Source organism: Heteronotia binoei, chromosome 21 (genome assembly GCF_032191835.1).
Source record: "Heteronotia binoei isolate CCM8104 ecotype False Entrance Well chromosome 21, APGP_CSIRO_Hbin_v1, whole genome shotgun sequence".
Taxonomy (NCBI): Eukaryota; Metazoa; Chordata; class Lepidosauria; order Squamata; family Gekkonidae; genus Heteronotia; species Heteronotia binoei.
This window is the reverse complement of record NC_083243.1, coordinates 82,789,974-82,813,065: the sequence shown is the minus strand read 5'-3', so window position 1 is coordinate 82,813,065 and position 23,092 is coordinate 82,789,974. Positions and strand designations below refer to the sequence as shown.

Sequence of the window (23,092 nt, the reverse complement as noted above, 5' to 3'; positions counted from 1 at the left end):
AATTCTGAGGTGCCACTAAACTTTGTTCTACTTTTGGGGAAAACATTAAGGGGCTGGGAAACCTGGAGCCCCAAGTCCCTTCTATCAAGTTCAGATTTGGTGGGTATTTTTCGTGGGGCACTTCCTTGCCAGAGAGAGAAAGAGTTGCAGACTGAAGCTTCATTCTAAATTCAGATTATCATGTTCCCAACAGATATCAAGCAGAATACAGAAAAACAAAGCCATAGTGTATCTCTCTCTATCTGCACTTGGTCCCTCTTCAAACTATTAAATAACAGTTATCACAGAATCACAAAGAAAGTATACTCATGTTTTCTTCCTGATTCCTAGAGGAACAACAAATACTAGTTCACCTCCACTGACCGCAATCTCTGTGGAAACCCCAAACTGTTGGGAATATAAGGGGTGCAGGAACCTTTGCATGCACTCCTATTTCCAGTGTGTTCATGTGGGGAGGGAAGAAGCTGGTTTCCCAATTGAATCAAGAAAGGGAGACAATTGTTCTAAAAAAACCCCTCTTATTTATTTAAATGCAGTTCCAAATGTAAACTCATTAACACATATAAGATTCAGGTATGTAGCATACAGAATTAATCAAATTACTTAAATACCCAATTAATATCCAATGGTACTTGTCACCCTCATGGATGATCTCTTGAGACATCTGGATTGGGGTGGCTCAGCTGTGCTGTTGTTACTAGACCTGTCAGCTGTGTTTGATACAGTTGACCACCAGCTACTGTTTCACCGCCTTGCCAGTGTGGGGATTTGGGGGTCTGCCCTTCAATGGCTTACCTGCTTTCTCCAAGGCCGGGGACAAAGGGTGGCTATAGGGAAGCAGTTGTCCCAGAGACACCCACTTGTATGTGGTGTGCCTCAGGGGGCGATTCTCTCCCCAATGTTATTTAACATCTACATGCACCCCCTTGCCCAGATCGTCTGAAGATATGGGCTGGGTTGTCACCAATATGCGGATGACACCCAGCTCTATCTATTGATGAGGGGCCAGTCCAGCTGCGCCCTGGGAGAACTGGACCTGGCATTGCAAGCCATAGTGAAATGGCTCAGGCAGAGCAGATTGAAGCTGAATCCAGCAAAGACAGAGGTCCTGTGCCTTTCATGGCGGCCTGGGAAGAGCGATCCCTCTTCTGGCCTTTGATGGGGCGCCGTTGGTGCCAGCTTCGAAGGTCAAGAGCTTAGGGGGCCCCTGGAGCCGTTACTGATAATGGAGGCCCAGGTAGCAGCCACTGCCAAATCCGCATTTTATCATCTTAGATGGATAAGGCAGTTGGCTCCTACCTAGAGTGCAATGACTTGGCAACAGTGATCCATGCGACGATCACCTTGAGAATTGACTACTGTAACACCCTCTACATGGGACTGCCCTTGACTCAAATTCAGAGGCTGCAACTGGTGCAAAACGCAACAGCCAGGTTGTTAGTGGAGCTACCTGTATGGGTGCACATTCAACCTGTGCTGGAAACATTGCACTGGTTGCCTGTGGCATTCCGGGTTTGCTTCAAGGTGCTGGTCATAACCTTTAAAGCCTATATGACCTGGGACCTGCCTATCTTCGGAACCGCCTCTCCCCATATGTGCCCCAGAGAGCACCCCATTTGGATTCTCAAAACCACCTTAAGATCCCCGGACCGAAAGAGGCTCGACTGTCCATCACCAGAGCCAGAGCGTTTTCAGTATTAGCCCCAGTTTTGTGGAATGCCCTCCCCGAAAACATCAGGGCCCTGTGGGACCTGCCACAGTTCCGCAAAGCCTGTAAAACCAAATTATTTAAACTTGCTTTTAACGGTTTAAGGGAGGTAGCTATTACTCAAAGGCATCGATAATCCCACTGAATCAAGAACATCAGAGTAATCAGAAACACACATCTTGGTTTTAATGATTGTAAACTGTATGAATGATTTTATTGTGTATTTTTAAAATGTTTTATGTGGTTTAATCTGTTGTTGTTAGCTGCCCTGAGCCCTCAGAGGAGGGCGGGATATAAATCTAATGAAATAAATAAAAAAATTACAGTGCACTGCAATTGTATAAAGGATATATCCTTGGTTATTTTGTCAAGTCCCTTAACACAGGGAGCTTGGCCAGAACAACTCATAACAAAAATGCATTCACACATTAAGTACCTTTCTCCATCCACTGTAGCCAGTGTAACTGCCACTCAACTCTGAGGAGCATCTGACATATAGTGACATACACAACAGAGCTCAGCCGTTTATCTCTTTCGGAATCACATGTGTCTGAGAAAGCTGGGTTAAGCTAGTTGACTCAGGGAGTCAAGGTTAACTAAGATAATCTCAGAAAGCTAGGTTTCGATACTCTGTCTATTTAGAATTTGATAGTATATAAACGTTCCAAAAGGCAGAGTCATGTGAGGAGAAAACAGTGTTACCTGCACCAGGAAGGTCACATCACTTGAAGCATGCTAAAGCCTTCTGGGAAACAGAACCAAAATTTCAACTAGAAACTACTATAGAAGTTGAAATAGCATATGTTTAGCATCGGCAGGGGACTGAGACCCTAATTCTGCAACATTTCCATGTTCAAAAGTAATATATATAATTTATTAGAGTTTAGAGTGAATTAGTGCAGTAATCTGCTTTTGCAGTATTCTCAAAGTTTCAGGAAAAGTATGCCTTAACTAATATTTGTTTTACTTTAATCCAAGGCACTATGCAGTATTTCTCACTCAAAAGTATTTGTAAGTTTATTGTATAAATCTTTTCCCCATGTTATGAAGACTTTTATTAGTTTTCTGCTTTTTTCTTATCGAATAGCTGTACAACAGTAATGTGCCTCAAGTGTTCTAACTTGCTCACCCTAATGCAATACCCACTTAGAATGAGAAAAAATATAAAATAAATGTCAAGAAGAAAAAAAAGAAATAGAAGTAAAGTCTAAATTTTTTTTACACAGTTTGTACCAGTGTGGTGATTGAATATTGCATCCTAATTCACTGAATCATTTGTATTCTGCTAAGTGAGGCCCTTGCATCAGGTCAAATAGAAATATGTAAATATATACGGTAAGTCATTTAGTAATGTTTTCCACTGAATTAATAAAGTAAAAGGTATCAGAGGATTTAGAAACCACTAAAGAATCTGGACCAAATGGTTTTGGAAGACAGCCTTTTGATTGCATATATTGCAAGATTGCAGTGGGAAGTACTGAGAACTTTTTCTATAAGGTATTAAAGAGTTTTAAAATGTTAGTTATGTCCAGTAGTGAGGCTACTGGAATTCCTACTAAATTTTAGATAGTGTATCTAGCTACCATAAAACAGTTCAGCATGCTTCCATTTCATAATACATTACATTTGCTTTAAAGATTTTATGGGAGAATCCTCTTAAACTGTGTTAAAAGCATCCTTAATCAAAGCCTTATGTTTCATTCTACATTCACTGCATGGCTTTTTTACTTGCAAGTGGATGTTCTGACTTCCAGATGTACTATAACTAAAATGGCAGGAAACAACTAAAAAGGGTTCCCGCTTGGGATCCCAGATGTGAGAATACTGAAGACTTCTTTACACTTATTGTTATCAGAAATGATTTAAGGTTTTCTTGATGAAAATCTCATCTAGGTTCAAGAGGCAGCTGAGCTAATGTCACTTTGAGGAGCCTTCCCAGCCATAAGAGGAGGTACAGACAACCTGGACTATGTAATTCACAAAGCTCAAACTAGCATCTATATGTGATTTATACCTCTTGCCTGCTTACATTCTCTGGAAGATGCTTCTTGAATATTGGCACTTTCCACTTAACTTATGCAGCAACCCATATGTGCACTATCCTCTCATAAGAGAATGGAGGCTTGCTGAAAGAAGTCCTCTTCTGTGTGACCTGGCCATCTGCTCTGTAAAGCTCCTGTGAGGACCTGAATTTGCATCTAGAAGAATTGGTCAACTGCCTACTTAGCACAGCTACCTTTAGAAATTTCCTTTTTTGTTTACACTTTATTTCCCTTATTTTTTCATTTTTCTCTCTTAAACTTTATAACCATCGGCTGAGTCTGGTTTGTCAGAACAATAATTATAAGGCTTTTGCCAATAGGTCTCTAAGAATTATTCAGCGAATTATTCACATTGGTTTCTCTAACCTTCGTAGAAGTTATAATAAATCATTACAATTTAAACAGTAAATTGATTCCCAGTAAGAGAGTTATCTAATTTGTTTCTATAATTAGTAGAACTATCAAACCCAACTGAGAGCCAATTTGGTGTAGTGATTAAGAATGGAGGACTCTAATTTGGAGAACTGGATTTGATTCCCCACTCCTCCACATGCAGCTGCTGGGTGCTCTTGGATCAAGTCACTGTTCTCTCAGGAAACAACCCAAGAACTTTCTCAGCCTCACCTACCTTACAGGGTGTCTGTTGTGAGGAGAGGAAGGGAAGAAACCTCTGCGTGAAGGGCAGGGTATATATCTAATTTATTCTCTCTGTTTTTCTGTTGCACTTGTCATTTTTAAAATTGCTAACCAGAACCATTTTGGGGACATAGTCAGAAGCCACTCTTAGTTGTGTGTTGCCCCACTGTTTAAATATGTGCAGCTATATTTGACTAAAGTCAGTGGTAGAAGTGGACTGGGAAGTGAAAGTGGCACAGGAACAAACTAAGCTGAGTGGTCACTGAGGCATTGCCAATGTAAGGTCTGAGCCAAGTGGCCCATAAGTAACTGACAGAGTTGCTGGCGCTTGGCTTGTTTTTAGCGTTCAGTGGGTCAGTAGGGTAGTGCCCCTCTGCAAATGGCCAGTCCTCCCAGTCATTCAGTTTAGAAGCGTGGGACTGTGCTTAGGACAGAACAATACGATTTTCAGAAGTGTCACCATGTCTTTTGGATTGTCATGGCAAGGAAGGTGCACCTTGTCTCACCTCTTCTTGCTTGTGGATTACTTATTGGAACAACGTTGTTTCAGAGGGTATTTGTAATAATAGAGCCCTGAGCTCAAATTGTACTCTTTAATTGCTGCAAGTTGTTCTGATTTCTTTGTTTCTTCTGTGGTGGGTATGGTGGTGTAATAGGACTTGAGTAGTTCATTCTTTATAGTTGTTTAAATACTATTGTTGGTTGCATTATGCTTTATTGTTAGCCTGTTTTGTGGTTTTTGATGCAAAAAACCTGGATAAATATTTTAAATAAATTTTCAGGTGTTTTCCTGTTGGTAGGACAGGGAGACTCCTCCAGCCAAGATTTTGTATTTTGATGGAGCACTTGGAACTGCTTGCTTAGCTTTGGAAGGCTCACTGAGTGCAAGAACTTGTACTCTAACCTGCTGCATCTTTGACTGCTGTGTGAGCAATCACTTTGCAAAAAGAATTTTTCTTGTCTTCATAGTGACAGCCAATAATATTTAAATTCAGGCAGTATTTTTAGACTTAATCACAAGTGGCTACAGTTGACTGGACAGTTGGCGGAAGCCTTAAACTCACCCTGCCATCGTGTACTGTTACTTTGATAGGCTAATTCATCAAAGCAGGTGTAATTTTAGATCTGCTTGGCAAACGTCACTTTAGTTTTGCATGCTAACAGATGTGAAAAGTCATGCCTGCTCCAGTGACCTCTTTGTCCTTTTTAAGTGCTTTACTTCCCTTTTGCACTTGTGTCTGAATTCCAGAAGTGCTGAGCCAATTCTGAGCAATATCCTAAACAGATTGAAGGTCATTAATTAATTAAAAACTGCAAAGTGATCCTAGTATAGAAAATTGGGGAAGCAGAATAGGTCATGACCTAGAACAAAATCTATAGTATATAGCCTAAGGATCAGGACTCCTGCTTCTTGCACGTTCTTCGGATTAAAATATCCTTCAGAATTTTATAAAAATGCTTATAATGATCCCGACAACAAAGGTCTTGAACAGCCCTCTCTATCATTGGTGCCATGTTTACAATGATCTGAGTGGTTGTTTAACAGCTTTCTACTTGGAATTAGAGGTAATTAACATTTACTGTTATTCTCACCATCATTCTCCAGTTCTGACATTTATTGCCTTTTGCTGTTTTCCCAGGCAACATATGTTATCCAGACCAAACTATTGTTCTTTCAATTTGCTAATTTCACTATCTTGCCATTGGATTCTAATTTTATACTATTATGCATGCTTAACCACTACCCATAAGCTATATGTAGCACTGTTAACTGTACCCCATTTCATTGTCTGATGAAGTGTGCTTTTTAGCACACAAAAACTTACATTCTCAATAAAACTTCATTGGTCTTAAAGGTGCTACTGGACTCCAACTTTGTTCTATTGCTCCAGACCAACACAGCTGCCCACCTGGATCTAAGTATTTCCTCATAATTTGTTTCCAGTATAAACTGTTGTGTTTATGAGTGGGAAGATTTCCTTTGGTAGTTTCTTGATAACTGTTATTAAATCTCTTTATATGAACTCCATGCCCTAGAATTGCTTGAGTATTTATTTAGGGAAATCGCATCTCCCTGCAATCATTGTATTTAACTGCTACTTAGCATGAGAGACTGCTAATACAAATATAAGATATGTGAAAGCTTGCAAATGTATGCATATCAGTAATCTCAGATTCTGTAGTCTATTAGCATAATGGCTACTGACTAGTTTTTCACAGTTTTGCTTCCCATTTTGTGTTTAGGCATTAATGTTTTTTGTTTGTTTCTTGAAAAATGTTGTGTTTAAGCACAAATATTATCAATGCTTTACAGTGTGTACATGGGCAGAAATCCAAACTTTTATTCTAGCTAAAGTCTAATATTGTTGCCAAGTCCTCCTTCCCATATCACACCGCTCACGCTTTTCTTAAGGGTCCCTGAGGAGCATAATTTTAGGATCTCAGCTGGCTGCAGGAGGTGGGGAGTTATGCAAAAATCACCTCCTCGCATTGATAAAAGTGACACAACAGCAGAAAATGATTCATTCCCATTCACTGTACTCCAGTAAGATATCTGTTAAATTTTGGAAGTATTAAATTTGCTAAGAAAGTGTATGGTTTAATACATTTTATAGATTAGTTCAAAGAGGCTTCATGCTTTCCCTGAATGCTGTCATGTCCTGTAGTTAGGGTTGCCAATCCCCAGGTGGGGGTAGGGGATCCCCCGGTTTGGAAGCCCCCCCCCCCGCTTCAGGGTCATCAGAAAGCGGGGGGAGGGGAGGGAAATGTCTGCTGGGAACTCTGTTATTCCCTATGAAGATTTATTCCCATAGAAAATCATGGAGAATTGATCCACGGTTATCTGGGGCTCTGGGGGGGGGCTGTTTTTTGTGGTAGAGGCACCAAATGTTCAGTATAGCATCTAGTGCCTCTCCCCAAAATACCCCCCAAGTTTCAAAACGATTGGACCAGGGGGTCCAATTCTATGAGCCCCAAAGGAACGTGCCCCTATCCATTATTTCCTATGGAAAGAAGGCATTGAAAAGGTGTACTGTCCCTTTAAATGTGATGGCCAGAACTCCCTTTGGAGTTCAATTATGCTTGTCACAGCCTTGATCTTGGCTCCACCCTCAAAGTTTCCTGGCTCCACCCCCAAAGTCCCCAGATATTTCTTAAATTGTACTTGGCAACCCTACCTGTAGTTGTGGCATGAGCTTCCAAAAGAGAATTTGCAGTGATGGCTGTTATGACTCAGAGGTGGAAATGACGTTAAACACAACTAATCAGAGTTTCCCTTGTTCAAGAGCCCAGCTCTTGATCCTCTCCTCTGTCATACAGCTGCAGAGCATAGGATTAACTTTCTTTGATTAAGGGTAGGTAATGAAAATCCCAAATATTGTGTTCAGGCCAGTTATACTTTCTCTATTATTCATAGTAGTAATATACATTTACTATTTTTATTAACTGTTAAAAGTATATCACCTCTATCCTTTCAGCAGCTCTTAAAATAATACTGTAAATTAGAAGATGTTATGAATCCCTGTGATAAAGGCCAGGGATATGATTTGCCCTGGCAAAAAACCAAAATAGAACTAGGAAGGCGTCATTTGTAGCTAATACATAATACTGTTATGTTTACTGAGTTGTACCTTAACTTGCTATCCCCTGTTCTTCCACTGTACAACAAATCACACTCTGGTGGCTTGAGAGAACATTTTATTCTGAGGGATATTGAGCCTGATGAGGTCAAAAAACCTTCCATTGTTTTTCTGTGACATTCACACATAGCTGCCTTGGGAGTATGTTGCACCAAAAGGTGACCTATAGGTATTTTAAATAAGTAATAAATACATAGGCACAGGACTTTTTTTGTAGTAGGAACTCCTTTGCATAATAGTCAATACCCCCTGATGTAGCCAATCCTCCTGGAGCTTACAGTAGGCCCTGTACTAAGAGCCCTGTAAGCTCTTGGAGAATTGGCTATATTATGGGTGTGTGGCCTAATATGCAAAGGAGTTCCTGCTACAAAAAAAGCCCTGCATAGACATATTGCTGGTATGTCCATTAGTACAAATACCTAGATGGAAAATATAAATATTGACTTGTATTGATGTTGTACTTGATTATTTTATAATGATAATAATTAGGGCCTTTTTTGTAGAAAAAGCCCAGCAGGAACTCATTTTCATATTGGGTCACACCCCATGACATCACCATTGTTTAGTATAGGGTTTTTCTGTAGAAAAAGCCGAGCAGAAGCTCATTTGCATATTAGGCCACACCCCCTGATGCCAAGCCAGCAGGAACTGTGTTCCTGTGCATTCCTGCTAAAAAAAGCCCTGATAATAATTATTCATTAAGATAGAAACAAAAGCTGGTATTTTTTAGTAGTGTTTCAAAATGATTCTTGCAGGATTAAAATGTGAAATTGAATTGCTTCTTAGTTAGACTCACAGATGTCCATTGATTTGGATTTAAACACATCAAACCAATTAAGCTACAGTTAAAACAGTGAATAAACCGACACAAATAGACCCTCCAAGCCACAGAATGGTAGTCTTTGAACTCTTTTTTTTTGCTACAGTCTATTGTTTTTTCTGTTATGTCCATTTTTCCTGTCCTTGCTGTGTTTTTATATCTTAGGTTTATTTATTTTTTTGTTCTTTCTGCAGATCCCCAGTTTTATGCCCATCTTGTCACATGTTCTATCTTCTGTAGTGTCCATGGCTAGATAATTTCAGTTTCATTTTAATTGTGGAAAGGTTACTTCAGGTGGAGTCTGAATCTGATACATTTCAGTTCTTCAGCATATTATTCTAATCAAACAGTGAATGCTTGTTTACTTAAAAAGAAGGCATGTATGCCATCAAGAAAGTGGGGCTGCTTTAATTTCATATACAAGTAAGAGTTAATGTACAGTAATTAAAAAAACCCTTTTGTGAGTAACCCTTTTAAGGGAGGTAGCATCATATGCTCAGGCTCATCTTCCTTTTGAGTAAACACAATAGTTATCACAGTTTAGAAATAATTTCTTAAAATGCAATAATTTGATCAAAGGTACACTTCAATTGGGCTGCTCTGAAAACAGATTCTAACTGAAGATATGAATGGGAATGTGAAGAGCTCTGCTTCAATTACTTATAGCATCATTTGCAAAAATTTAAGAAGTGTTAATTAATTTCTTTCTTCTTGTAGGGGTTGGGTAAGATCTTTCCAAAGTATTCGCTATGGTTCAAGAACGAAAATGTATACTGTGCCACATCATATACACCTCAAAAAAGGTAAAAGAAGCATTTCAAAACTAGGATGCTGACTCCCTCCCCACCCCCAAGAAAAAAGTTCTGTGGAATTAACATTTTTGTCCTCAGAACAAACTGATGCATAAAAAAATTATATAATAATCACAACTGGAATATGATCAAGTATTTAAATGTGTATTTGACTTACACAGTAGATTAGAACTGTGATGCTGATCTAGAAAGGTGAGCAAGGGCAGAATTAACTAGTTATTTAGTACAAAAGGCACTGTAAATGCTTGAAGGAGCAGTACTAAAACTTAAGTCAGTCTAGCTATTTGTTCCCAAGTTTTCCATAGGGATGTGGTGCCAATGGAGAGCATTTTTAAAAACTTTTAAAATCTCCAAGGGGGGAGCATTTCTTCTGGGGCAAAAAGCATATGGAGGAGACAGGCATTCCTCATGCTGCCACACCACAGCCCCCAACAGGATCGGGCCCCCATGTGAAGCTAGACTGTTACAAGAAACTTTAAAATGGTGACCAAGGAAGGACCTTAAAAAAAAAAGCGATTTTGTGTTATGTACTCTTTACACTTGATGAAGTACATATAAAGTTTGTAGGTGGATGGTTATACCAGACTACAAAAAATTGGCTTTCATCAGGCAGAGCAAAAATAAGGTAATTTTCATTATTTATTTAAAATATTTATCCCACATTCTCAGCATAATGTTCTTCTGGTATTCTTGATTCAGTATTTGTAATATGATATAAGTCTGTTTGAACAAGTGCAAATAAAATGAAGACTAAAAATATAGGAAAACACTTAAACAACAGACTGAAAGTACAAGATGTCATACAAGCAAAGCAGCATAAATGTGATAGGCAAAGAATCAATAAAACCAAGGAGATGAGGATCCATCTCACAATCCAGAAAAAAATAAAATGAACACAAAGTCGAGCGAAACATCAGTGTTTTTGTCTAGCACTCAAAGCCCACCAAGGAATCTGGCCTGAGCTAGAATATGACACAGTTCAAGTCCTCAGCTATGAAATCACTTCATGGATGACACAGAAGACCTCTCATTTAAATCCTGGTCCTTAATAACAATATTTTTTCCTTAATTAGAATTGGCATCACCTCATGAGTAAAGTTTTTCAGAATTCTGCTTACAGACAGTTAACAAACCAGGGAGGTGACTTCCCAGTACCAAACAACTGTGGTGTAATAATAATGAGCATAATTCAGATGGAGAACTACCGTTGCCCAGACACCTTTATCAATATGCATTTTGTGATTACTTAGATTGTTTTTGAAGGTCCTATTCTGTTTTTCTAAAGTAGCCTCAGGCCACTCATCTGTCTAGTTCAGTACTGTCAGCTCTGACTGCCAAAAGCTCTCTGTCAGCAGAGTAAGGTTGTTTTCCAGCTGATGTGTTCAAGTGAAGATTTCAGGGATTGGACCAGTGGTGGCTGTGGTTTCCTTACATGCAATGCATGTTCACTGCCAATGAGCCATGGTGCTTTTGCATGAATAAGGCATACTTTAAAAAGCTGAAACTCATCTACTCTGTAGTTTAAGGGATACAGCAAGTGAAAATTACCTAGATACCATTATAAAAGAAATTAGAGGCAAAAAGGTAGAAATGTATATGGACCATCCCATGTGACTGAAAACATTGGTTTAATATGGAAGCATGATTTTGACAATCTCCAACCTAAAAACTGAAACAATTTAATTTACATAGAAACAAACATAGTAGATACAATTTATTTCCTACATTTCACTATCATTATGAAGAATTTAAAGCCAGACCTCTCTTCTCAGGGCAAACACTATATATTTTTCTGTATCTGGTCTCTTGACTACCTTTCATGTATACCTTTTGAACTAAGGTGTCTATGTGGAATGAGTCAGTCATGTGGAATGAGGAACCAGTGTGGAATGAGTCAGTCAGAAGGAAGAAGTAGGATGTCTTTTTGGGTAGGAATCCATCATATGGCTGAAAAGTGATTGATCTGTAGATTTTGATTACTTGGTAATGTGCTTTCTAACTATTTATGGTTTACACTTTTTCTGTTTTTAGGAGATGGATGAGCACATGAGAAGTATGCTTCATCACAGGGAACTTGAAAATCTGAAGGGAAGGTATGCTTGTAATGGTGTCAACTACATCTTGATGCAACTTGATATAATGTTTTGAAACTAAATAGCACGATCTTATGTGAAATGAATTCTCCTTAAATGAAAGGTTTTTAATATGGCCTAGTATTGTTTTCCAGGATTTAAAAAAAGCTGAAATGAAAATTCTCCAGTTTACTGTTGATGCTACTATCCTCCTGAGTTCCTCAGAAGAATTGGTATTAGAACTTTGCTCTGACACTTAAAACAATTAGCTTAATATTAGATGTGACTTTGCAGTGATGCCCGTAAGATAGTAAAGGTATCCCTGTGCAAGTACCAGTCGTTTCCGACTTTGGGGTGATGTTGCATCATGATGTTTTTATGGCAGACTCATACTTATGTGCAATTGAGCCCATTGATTTCAGATTACTAGATTTTGTTGTTGTTGTTCACATGAAAACCTACCGGTCAAATAATAATGTGTATTCAGAAATCAACTAATCAAAATCTGAATTTGATCCCTTCTGTTTTTCATATAAATAATATAGTCAATAAAATAATGTTAATCTCTATGAATTGTTGGATATGAGCACTGTTCTAGAGGCACACTGCACAAGGAAAATGGGGGAGGCATAACTCAACAGCTAATCTGACAGGGGCATCTTCCAACCAGTAAGGTTAACAGATTTTCCTGCAGCAGATTGTCTTGTTGGTGTTTCTGTGGATAGTGTTTTTTACTTTCTGACAGTCATTGAACTGTCATCACTGTATGTATACTCTGTGTATGTGTGTGTGTATGCAGATGCAGTATGGTCTTGTTCTGTCTTCAGTTCTGATGATGAGCCTGTCTGTTTGCCTGATGCAAAGGTTATGTAGTACTCATGGAGGGCGAATGTTGCAGATTAAAAGAATGGCAGAGGCAGAGTCTAATTTTGTTTGTGCAGTCTGTCTGGGAGAGATAGATTGTGAAGGGGAATAGAGGCAAATGTTCCTTTCCCCAGCAACTGGCACATTACTTTGATGTTTGAAAGCATTCTTCTGTCTGTCCAGCTAAGTGCTGGTGTTGGAGCTTTGCTGGGAGAAAAATGCTTCAGACTCCACTTAGGTAAAATAACTAGAGGAGCTAGAATCCTCACATACGCACTCAATTTTCATTTAAAAGCATCCTTCCTTAAAGGAGGAAGAATTCACTTACACACAAAATCATGCCTCCTTGTGCTTGCTCAGAACAAGAAGAGAAAAACTCATGACCAAATTACTAAGAAAAATGGAATAGTGCAAATAAAGATTTATAAATCTTATGTGTTGTCTCTTTCAATATCAATGCTGAATACAAAAATTTGACTCAATTTACATATACAAAAACTGCAATGATATCAAAATGTCCAAATTCTATATGTTTCACATTTTTTAACTCAACAGTTGCCCCCACAAGAATTCCGGGGTATACCACTCAATCATCCAGTAGTAATAGGTGATCAGCACGTGGATCCACTCCATTTTTTACATTTCAGGTAGATACCGATTCTTTTCCAAGTAATCCAGTGGCATCCACCAATCCACAACTGTGGTGTCTTCAGTTATTTTATGCTGCTAGTTTCACTAAGATGTTTTACATATCTCCTTCATCAGGCACCAGAACAATGAACAAAACTTAAATATCACCATCTGTTAAAATACACAATCAATTATACACCTAGAAAAACATTCACACATCAGAAAAACACTCCTTGATGGGATGGGTGGGATATAAATCCCATAAATAAATAATAAAATAAATATTCCACAATTTGCATAGGAACACAAACTTACACATTCAGATATTAAGATACACTTTCATCGAGTCAAAAGATAAACTGGCTTCTCCAAGATGCTCAGGAAGAGCACCCAGAGATCTCACAATCTAAATACTCTACCATTTCGTCGCAAGTTTTTCTCTTCTTGTTCCAGGCTTGGATCCACAACTTTCTCCATTGGCTCCTTGTGCTTCTCAGCAAAGGAGAATTTTTAATTTCCTATAAAATGGAAACCCGTTGCCGGATTTCAGGTAGGTAAGATCAGGGTGGGGAAACTTCAGGCAGGTATTGTGCTTGAAAATTCCATTCAGACTGGTGGAAAATACAGTTAAAGATAGAAATTCTTTCAATTGAAACTAATGGAAAATAATACAAAAATAAAGAATTTGAAAAGGTGTAATAACTATTATAAAGAAAACAAGTAAAAATATTAAGGAATGGATGATGATAAATATGTCAGGATGTTCTACGCTTGGGCAGTGATGAATCCAACTAAATTCAAGAATGCTTTGGTGGATTTTGAGTGATGTCTCCTAGGGGCAATAGAGGGTCTGTTATTACAAATGTCCCTTCTTTGAGTAGGAGTCATGCATTTGATGAACAGAAGAATCTCCTTCTGGATCATTTTTCTATGAGTAGTTTTGGCATGTTGTTACTGAGTAATGTGGACTGTATTCTACCTGTTGTGAAGGACCCTTGCCTTAGCAGGCTGGTAAACCCATGCAGGGTTAAGATGAGGGTTCATCTGAAAACAAAATTGCCCAGAGCTTCTGAAATAAGTTGTAACTTGTCTTTTTTGAAAAAGAAAAATGATATTAAGAGGGTGGTGGTAGATTGCCTCTGGGGCTTTCTGGATAACATACTTGTCCATTACTACCTCCTTCTCCTTCTCCCTCCTCTTTGGTCAGGTTTAAGGACGTGTTATGGGACAGCAATGTCTTTGGTGGTTCCTCTGGTAGACTGTCTCCATTTATATATTGATAAGCAGCATACTTCTCCTTCTGGGGTTTGCTTGATCTTTTGTATGGTCATTCATCTGGATATTGTTCAAATGCTTTGGGTGCAAATGAGCCTACTGTTTGGAGATAGTATAAAACTTCCTTATTGGTTGATCACTACAAGTTTGAGTGTAATACATGACAATTTACTTTCCTGATCTGTATGGAACACCTTCTTCATATTATATACCCAATGGTTATATCATCTGTACTAGAGAATATATTGCCTATTCTGGTAATAATGTGTAATTATTGTTCTTTTGTTTTTATATGTTTTAAAATAAATAATAAACAATGGGGGGGAATAAGTTTGAGGCAGCTGAACAGGTGTCAGAAGGGGCTGGGGTAAAAAGCAGTTCTGCTCATAGACATAGAAAAAGAACACCATCACACAAAACCTGAACTTCTGGCATTAAGCTGAAAATCACCATTGGCAAATAATTATTCTTTGTGGATGTAGAGTACCCTCTCTTTATCATTGTATTGAAATCCTTCACATTGGAACAATGAGTGAAAGCCAATTCACTTTTATAGTGGAAATAATTTTGACTGCATTAGGATCAAACATCCTTGGTGCCTGTCAGCCAATTAGAATTCCTAGTGCGGTGCTGTTTGTGGCCAGTAACTGAGCAGGTTTCTTTCTGGCTAATACCCTGAGAGGTGATCTGGACACTAGCTGAAAGCAAGTAGTGATGGCAGCTGTATGAGCTCCTACTCTTTGGAAGAGGAGGAGGGTGATTCTGTCTCCTTAGGTGGAGAATCTTTACCTCCATTCCCAAAAATCTGTGGGGGCTCTGTGTTCATGTTACTGAATGGATGTGGAAAGGATATATCTTCTCTCCTTACTGAACATCTATTTAAGAAATACTGCTTTAGCACCAAGCAAGACATCACAAGATAAATCACTGGACTTTGCAGTTGTCTTCTTCAGGCTAGGTGTTATGCTAACCAGAAATAGCAAGAGAAGGGTGTGTGTTATACGGTATGATAGAAAAGCACTGGTGTGGGTTGTGGGTATAACTTCAGAAATGTTGAAAATGTCATTTCAGAATTAAAATAGAAACTTTTCTTTGATGGCTCATGACATTGCATGTATAAATGGTATGGGATCATGGGTGGGCAAGGACCCATATTTCAAGCTTGTGCTGGCTTGGGCCCAGTTAGTAAATGTCATTTTAATGGAGATGTTTTCTAGAAACATGGTCATGATGTACATTCCCAAGGATGCATTTTGTTTGTACTTGGTTTCTCATAGCAAAATATAGCACTTGGTCTCTCTTGGCTGGTGGCTTATATAATAGCAGAACTGGTATTTCTGGGATTACAAAAATGCTATCCATTTGCGCATACATAATATCGACTAGTTTGATACCATCATAGGTAGTTCATCCGGAATCCTGCTAAATTGTCTGTTAGATGCCAAGACTGTTTGCCTAGGTGCCTTTGGGGATGGGAGCTTTATGAGACTTTCTGCTTTATCTTCTATTGCTGTTTGCAGTGTGGCATTTTGGATATATCATGCTGTTCTGGCCCTAATTTTTAGACCTTGCATCAGTTTGTATGATATTGGTGTAATCACTTTATTTTTTATTTATGTAAAATATTTATACAATCCCTTTCTTGCTAAAATGGGACTAAATCAGCCACAGCAAAGTTTAAATGAAAAGTACATTCAAAACACAGAGCCCAGGAAAAATCAGAAACTTATGTCAGCTCAGCTGCTGCACTCCACCCTTTTGAACAAATATTTTGAATCTAAAAGCCTAAAACACGGTTCTCCGGTGGTCTGGTCAGTGGGTCGGTCCGACTACTGGGTATAGGCTCCTCTTCCTCATCACAGAGTCGGGTCTTCCAATTGATCCGGAGGGGGGGGGAGTGGCCTATACCTCCCAGAACTCTCCAGTTTTTTCCCGGCCCTACATGAAGCAGGATGGCTGCGGGAATGTATTGTTCTGGCTTACAAGGCCCAAGGTCAAATCCCTCTGGATGGGATCATGGCTCACACTTGGAGGGGTGCTGCGACATCAGCAGTGTATAGGTCCTTTCTTTCTTTGGAAGCTGTGTGTAAGGCAGCAACTTGGAGGTCGATGCATACCTTTACCAAGCACTATAAGGTAGATAAGTGGGCTTCGGCAGAGGCAGCCTTTGGGAGGCGTGTGCTGCAGCATGCACTCTAAACAGGGAAGCCAGTCCCGCCCAGGGATGTACAGCTTTGTTACGTCCCAGTAGTCGGACTGACCCACTGACCAGACCACCGGAGAACGGAAGATTTGTATCACTTACTGTGAAGCTTCCTTCTCGGTGGACTGGCAGTGGGTCGGTCCGGTCCGCCCTTTGGTGGTTGAACGGCTTCCTGGGTTTTGGAGATGGATTCTGGAGCTGGTTCCTTCTTTTGGAATAAGTTACTATACTGTGGTTTGCAATGCTCTAGTTCAATTATCCATTCTGTATGGTGCATTGAAGCATAATAAAATTGTTCTCCTCGTTTACTCGGTACTAGAGTATGTTTAATGGGGAGGATTTGGAAGTTATTTTCTATAGGGGGATGCGGCTTGGATACAACTGGAGAGTTCTGGGAGGTATAGGCCACTCCCCCCCCCGGATCAATTGGAAGACCCGACCCTGTGATGAGGAGCCTATACCCAGTAGTCGGATCAACCCACTGCCAGTCCACCAAGAAGGAAGCTTCACGGTAAGTGATACAAATCTTCCGTTCTCCAGTGTGACTTCCATAGGTGCTCTGTTGTCTATCAGTATTTCCCCTGGCACAAAGTTTACAAAATTGGAGTGACATGAACAGATTACTAACTTGCAGGCTGTTGCATTTTGGAAGTAAATGAAATTTTGAAGTTATTCTCAAGGACAGCCCCACAGAGGGTACATTAAAGTAGTCTAGCCTCAGAGTTTTTATGGTGAAGTTTCTGGTAGCTTTATTGCTTTTATTGTAATTGTTGTAATTGTTTATTTAATTGTTGTATTAGATCCCTTGTTGGAAGAAAGGCAATTTAAAGATATTCTCATTAAAAATATGTTTAAGTTTTCTAGGTTTTGAAGCAGTCTTGCAAAGGTTTGAATAAACATTCTAAATTCCTAAGCCACAATGTCATGTTCAGAACTTGCTGGACACCCTTCTCAGGCCAAAAAAAAAAAAGCAGGACTTTGAAGAAAGGGCATATAAATAAATATCTTGGTTCTCATGTACAAGTTCCATGAGTAAAAACCCAGGAATTTCTTGGAGCAGACCCTCAGTGTCACATACATTTTTTCATATTGAAGTGATTAAATGACAGGAAGCAAAGAGTAGGAATAAATGGAAAGTCCTCCCAATGGAGGGAAGTAAGCAGTGGGTTCCCACAAGGATCAATATTAGGGCCAGTATTATCGTGACTTTAGCCAAGGTTTTAGAGACTGTAGTTGGGTGGTTAAAGCAGAGTCTGCTGAAACTGAATCTGGGTAAAATGGAGGTTCTCTGGCTGGGTGGTGGGGAGCCGAGGTTGGACTGCCGACTCCCAACTCTTGATGTTGTGCCTCTATCACCAGCTCCTGTTGTCAAGAGTCTGGGCATGATCCTGGATGCCACCTTATACATGGAGGCCCAGGTCATAAAAGATGCCAAGCTAGGATTTCTCCAACTGCGCCAGATTACGCAACTGGCCGGCTACCTATCTTGTCCCAATCTAGTCACTGTAATCCATGCAAGGATCACCTCCAGGATAGACTGCTGTAATTCAATCTGTGCAGGCCTACCCTTGCACCAGACTTGGAAGCCCCAACCGATCCAGAATGTGGCTACATGGGGTCCTTATGTGGACCCATTGGTTTGCACACATCCATACTGCATGAGCTGCACTGGCTTCCAGTGGAGCAACAGATCCGGTTCAAGGTTTATCACTTAAACTGTCCATATCCTTGATGTGAGCTGCCCTATTTTTTTAGGGAATGGCAGCCAACTAATTGAATTGAATAAATGATAATCGATTCATAATTTTTCTGGGACAAGTGGTGAGTAGTGTAACGGCCAAGATTGCAGATGACACAAAACCAATCAGGATGGTGAAACTAAAGGCTGATTGTGAAGAGCTCCAAGAGGACCTCCACAAACTAGGTGAGTGGGCGGCTGTGTGGCAAATGAAGTTCAATATTAGTAAGTATAAGGTTATGCACATTGGAACAAAAATCCCAACTTCAGGTGTAGGCTAACAAGACATGAACTTGCTGAGACTGGCGGTGGGGGGAGAATCTTGGGGTCATAGTGGATAGCTCAATGAAAGCATCAATCCAGTATGCTGCAGTGGTGGGGAGAAAGGCAAACTCTATGTTAGGAATTATTAGGAAAGGGAGTGAGAATAGAACGGCCAATATTGTAATGCCCCCATATAGCTGTATGGTGCAGACTCATTTGGAATACAGTGTACAGTTCTGGTCACCATATCTCATAAAGGACATTATAGAGCTGGAAAAGTATGGATGAGGGCAACCAAGATTTTTAGTGGGATGAAGCACCTTCCCTATGAGAAAAGGCAGATGAGCCTGAGACTTTTCAGTTTAGAAAAGAGATGAGTAAGGGGGGACATGATAGAGCTTTATAAAATTATCCATTGGTGGAGAGAGTTGATAAAGCGAGCTTCTCCCTCTCCCAAAATACTAAAATTCAAGGGCATCCAATAAAGCTGGTGGACAGCAGGTTCAGGATGGACACAAGGAAATACTACTTTACACAGAGATGGATTAAAATTTGAAATTTGCTGGCAGAGGATGTAATGATATCCACAGAAATTAACAGCTTTAAAGGGGGATTAGTTAGATTCATGCAGGATAAGTCTATCAATGGCTACTAGCCGTGGTGACTGAGGAGAATCTCCACATTCAGAGGCACTAATCCTCTGAATCTCAGAGTCAGGAGGCAACATCAGGAGAAGGCCTTGGCCTCTATGACCTCTTGTGGACTGTCCAGAGGAACTGGTTGGCCACTGTGTGAAACAGGATGCTGGACTAGATGGATGACTGGTCTGATCCAGCAGGACTCTTCATATGTTCTTCTTGAAGTTCTGCTGGATTCAGGGGTGGGTGAGTAACCTGAACATGTCCCCGTGAATCCAGCATATCCACTAGAAACCATTCTTTCTCACCCAGCCTCTGTGCAATATCATTAAATATCTGAAAAGCCCTCCAGTGTTCTGTTGAATCATAGATCAGATGTGTATATAATATTAAACACATGAAGCTGCCTCATACTGCATTAGACTACTGATCCATCAAGGTCAGTATTGTCTACTCAGACTGGCAGCAGCCCTCCTGGGTTTATCTAGAGGTCTTTGGTGTCACCGACTGCATGGTCCTTTTAACTGGTGATGCCAAGGATTGAACCCGGGATCTTTTGCATGCAAAGCAGAGGCTCTTCCACTGGGCCACAGCCCTTTTCCTCTATCCCTTAATCAAATTAAGCTTTAAATTGGATCATCGTTTCCCTCCTCCTTCCATCCACAGTCCTTGCACTCTCCCAAAAGCTGCTGATGGGGGCATTCTCAGGAATTTCATGGGATGTGGCATGGACAGGTCCTGAGTGTGAGTTGGCAGAATGCTTTCCCTTGCATAAAGGCCTTTGCCTCCAAAAACGGGGTGTTTGGGATCCAGCCTATTGGACTATCTTCCCAGAGCAGCATGAGAGAGGCGTGCTGTGTTCCATAATGCAAAGTTCACTGACTCTAAACCATCCTTTGCTACGTGCCTTTCCTTTTCTGCGCCAATATAGACTACTTTAAAAATGGATTGAGAAAGGGCATGGAGGATAGGTCATAATAGGTCTGTTACAGCCACAGTAGCTAAAAATGGAACCTCCATATTCAGAGATGCTGTGTCTCTGACTTACAGAGACTTATGACAAACAGGAAATAGCTGTCTGTCATGCCCCATTCATGAGCTTCTTAGATATACCTGCTGGCAATGTTCCCTCTAAGCTGCAGAGTCTTGTGAGAAAAAATTCTACTTTGTGAGCTATTGGCATTAAAGTGAGCTGCTGGCAATAAAATTGTGAGCTATTTCATAAATGAATGTGCTCTGGGGTCATCCTTCCTGAGTTAAGACAAAAATGTGAGAGCTGGAGGCTAAAAATCTGTGAGCTAGCTCACGCTAACTCAGCTTAGTGGAAGCACTGCCTGCTGGATACAGGACTAGGTGGGGGACTAGACTGCGTCAGCATGTGTGATGTCCAGAGTTGGAGTTGAATTCAGGGGTGACCAACGGTAGCTCTCCAGATGTTTTTTGCCTACAACTTCCATCAGCCCCAGCCATTGGCCATGCTGGCTGGGGCTGATGGGAGTTGTAGGCAAAAAACATTAGGAGAGCTACCGTTGGCCACCCCTGGAGTAGATGAATATACAGTGTTCTTGTAACTGTGGAAGAAAGATGCCTTCTCTTTCTGCACCTTTTAAATTAATAAAGCTGAGTGCTTTCAAGTAAGATGTGTGAAGCAGATGGCAAAAACAGACATTTCTCCATGTGTCTCCTTTGGGTCCAATGGGGCCTTTGTTCACTGAATCCAGTCTATCTGACCTTGTGTTTGGCACTAAGAATCCATCTGTTTCATTGCTGAACAGCTGGGGGTTGGTTGCCCTGACGCCAGAGTGTCATCAACATTAACTTTAGCCATGTAACTTGAGCTTGGTTATTCCAGATAATTTTTAGAATCATATTTTGCATTGTCTGATTAAGATTTTTATTTTTTTGCAACTGCTGAGTCTGCTATCAATTTAGGTGCTATGTGGTCCTCTCTGCTGAATAACTTTGTTTTTCTTTGGCTTTCTGTTTTCCCCTCTTCTGTTTTCTTTTGATGTTCCATTCTATTTAATGTTCATATTTGCACAAGTTTGAATGTGTCCCATTTTATATCTGTGGGATCCTCACTGCAGTATTCAACCTTATGGTGTATTGGGTTTAGACTACTTCTGTATATTGCATGATATATTTAAAAGAACCCCTTAGTGCAAGAATTTTCTCTTATTTTTCTTGCTTGATGGCCTCCCTGTCTAAATCTAGATACAGTTCATTTCTCATGCAGTTAATGTGTTGTCTGCAGTGTCCATTTGAGAAAAATTTCCACACTCATTTGGAAGCCAGACAGCTGAGGCTATACTAAAGCTATCGTCATATTTTATTCTGCTTGAGGGAGATTGACAGGGGCCGGGCACATGCGCAAGCCCAGAAGCAAGCTGGGGTCTTCTGCATAATGTCAACTTAATATTGATTCCCGAGTGCAGCTTAAGAGATTAATATTCCATTCTTTAGCTAATGTTGTTTGATTGGTAGTGGCCATCTTTACAGGTATTGTGTGCCATAAAGCAGTGTGTTAAACATCTATTGCTGAATATTAAATGTGAAGCGGGAAGGGGGGGACAGTGAAATATATAATTTTATGTTACTCTTCTGCTTCCTTTTGCCTAAAAGTGATAGTAAAACTAAAAGCACACTACTCTTAAGTATACATTCACAACAGACTTTCTCTGAGTTGTATCATATTTGCATAATTTAAAACTTTGGCTAAGAGCTTGTACAAGGACAGTGATACATTTTTTTTCTTTGAATGCTGTATTACAATTTGCTTCTGAAAGTCTTCCTTGTTTCAGAATGTATTTGTGTGTGGGAAGGTAATTTTCAAGAAAAGGAAGTCCAAAGCTGCCTTGAATTTGCAGTTATACAGCTCTTTGGATTGTGGCCTTCCTATTTATATAGGAATTAACTGAAAGTGCAAGTGAAATCCCCTTTTAAAAGCCTTACTCTTTATTTAACATTCATCTGACCTCTTACTAAAGCATGCTGAAAGCTATTAGTCCTAATACCCTGTGAGTGGGTGAAGGATCTCTTCTGTGGTTTTGCTTTTCACATTTTTAAAAATTGCAGAGGTGGAAGAAGATTCTTGGGCTTCATTTCCTTTGATGGGAATTCTTTGCAAAATACTGAAGATGGTTGTGACCCCGGAGATGGGGATTTCTGACACTTCATTAGCAAATATTTCTATCCAAGTGATTTCACAGCTGTACTAAAAGCCACATTACAAAGCGACAGTGGCATGAAGCTTTGATGAAAAGTAAAAAGTCTAAAACATATGTTTGCCTTTCCTTGAATAGATATTCACACAATAAATCCTCCTAGTACAATGATTCCTAAAGAGTGAGTTAAAGAAAGATTATCAATGGGTTAGGGAGATGAGTCTTGAACAAAGAGAGAACTTGTGATGTAATCTTATAACTTCTGAATGTGAAGCCCTGGAGTGGCTCCAGCCACTCTGCTCAGTGAAGCCAGAAGCCCCAAGTGTCTCCAGTCTTAAGAGCATTTCTCCTACTTAAGGAGCTCTAATGGAAGGACAGCTTCAGACTTCACTGAGCAGAGTAGCTAGAGTCACCCCACTAAGTGCAAGTAACATTTTCATACCTCCACTGAAGCTGCATTCGGTGATAGTTAACGCTGGTTCAGGAAGAATGAGCACATTTACAGCTGACTGCTTGTCTCACAAACTGTCAGGTGTGGGTTCATTGAAGCTCGCAAGAAAGCAGACTTAGTAATTTAAAACAAAGTTG

General features: G+C 40.0%; 1 protein-coding gene across 3 annotated transcripts in view; it reads left to right on the top strand.

The window, feature by feature from the left end:
* ZNF106 (zinc finger protein 106) overlaps positions 1-23,092 on the top strand; it is a 62,666-nt gene that overhangs the window by 2,068 nt on the left and 37,506 nt on the right. For all 3 annotated transcript variants that reach the window (XM_060262930.1, XM_060262929.1, XM_060262928.1), the window contains exons 2-3: positions 9,562-9,647; positions 11,688-11,749. In XM_060262930.1, coding sequence (XP_060118913.1) covers positions 9,594-9,647; positions 11,688-11,749 — 116 coding nt within the window. In that variant the 5' untranslated portion in view covers positions 9,562-9,593. The remainder of the gene's footprint in view (positions 1-9,561; positions 9,648-11,687; positions 11,750-23,092) is intronic.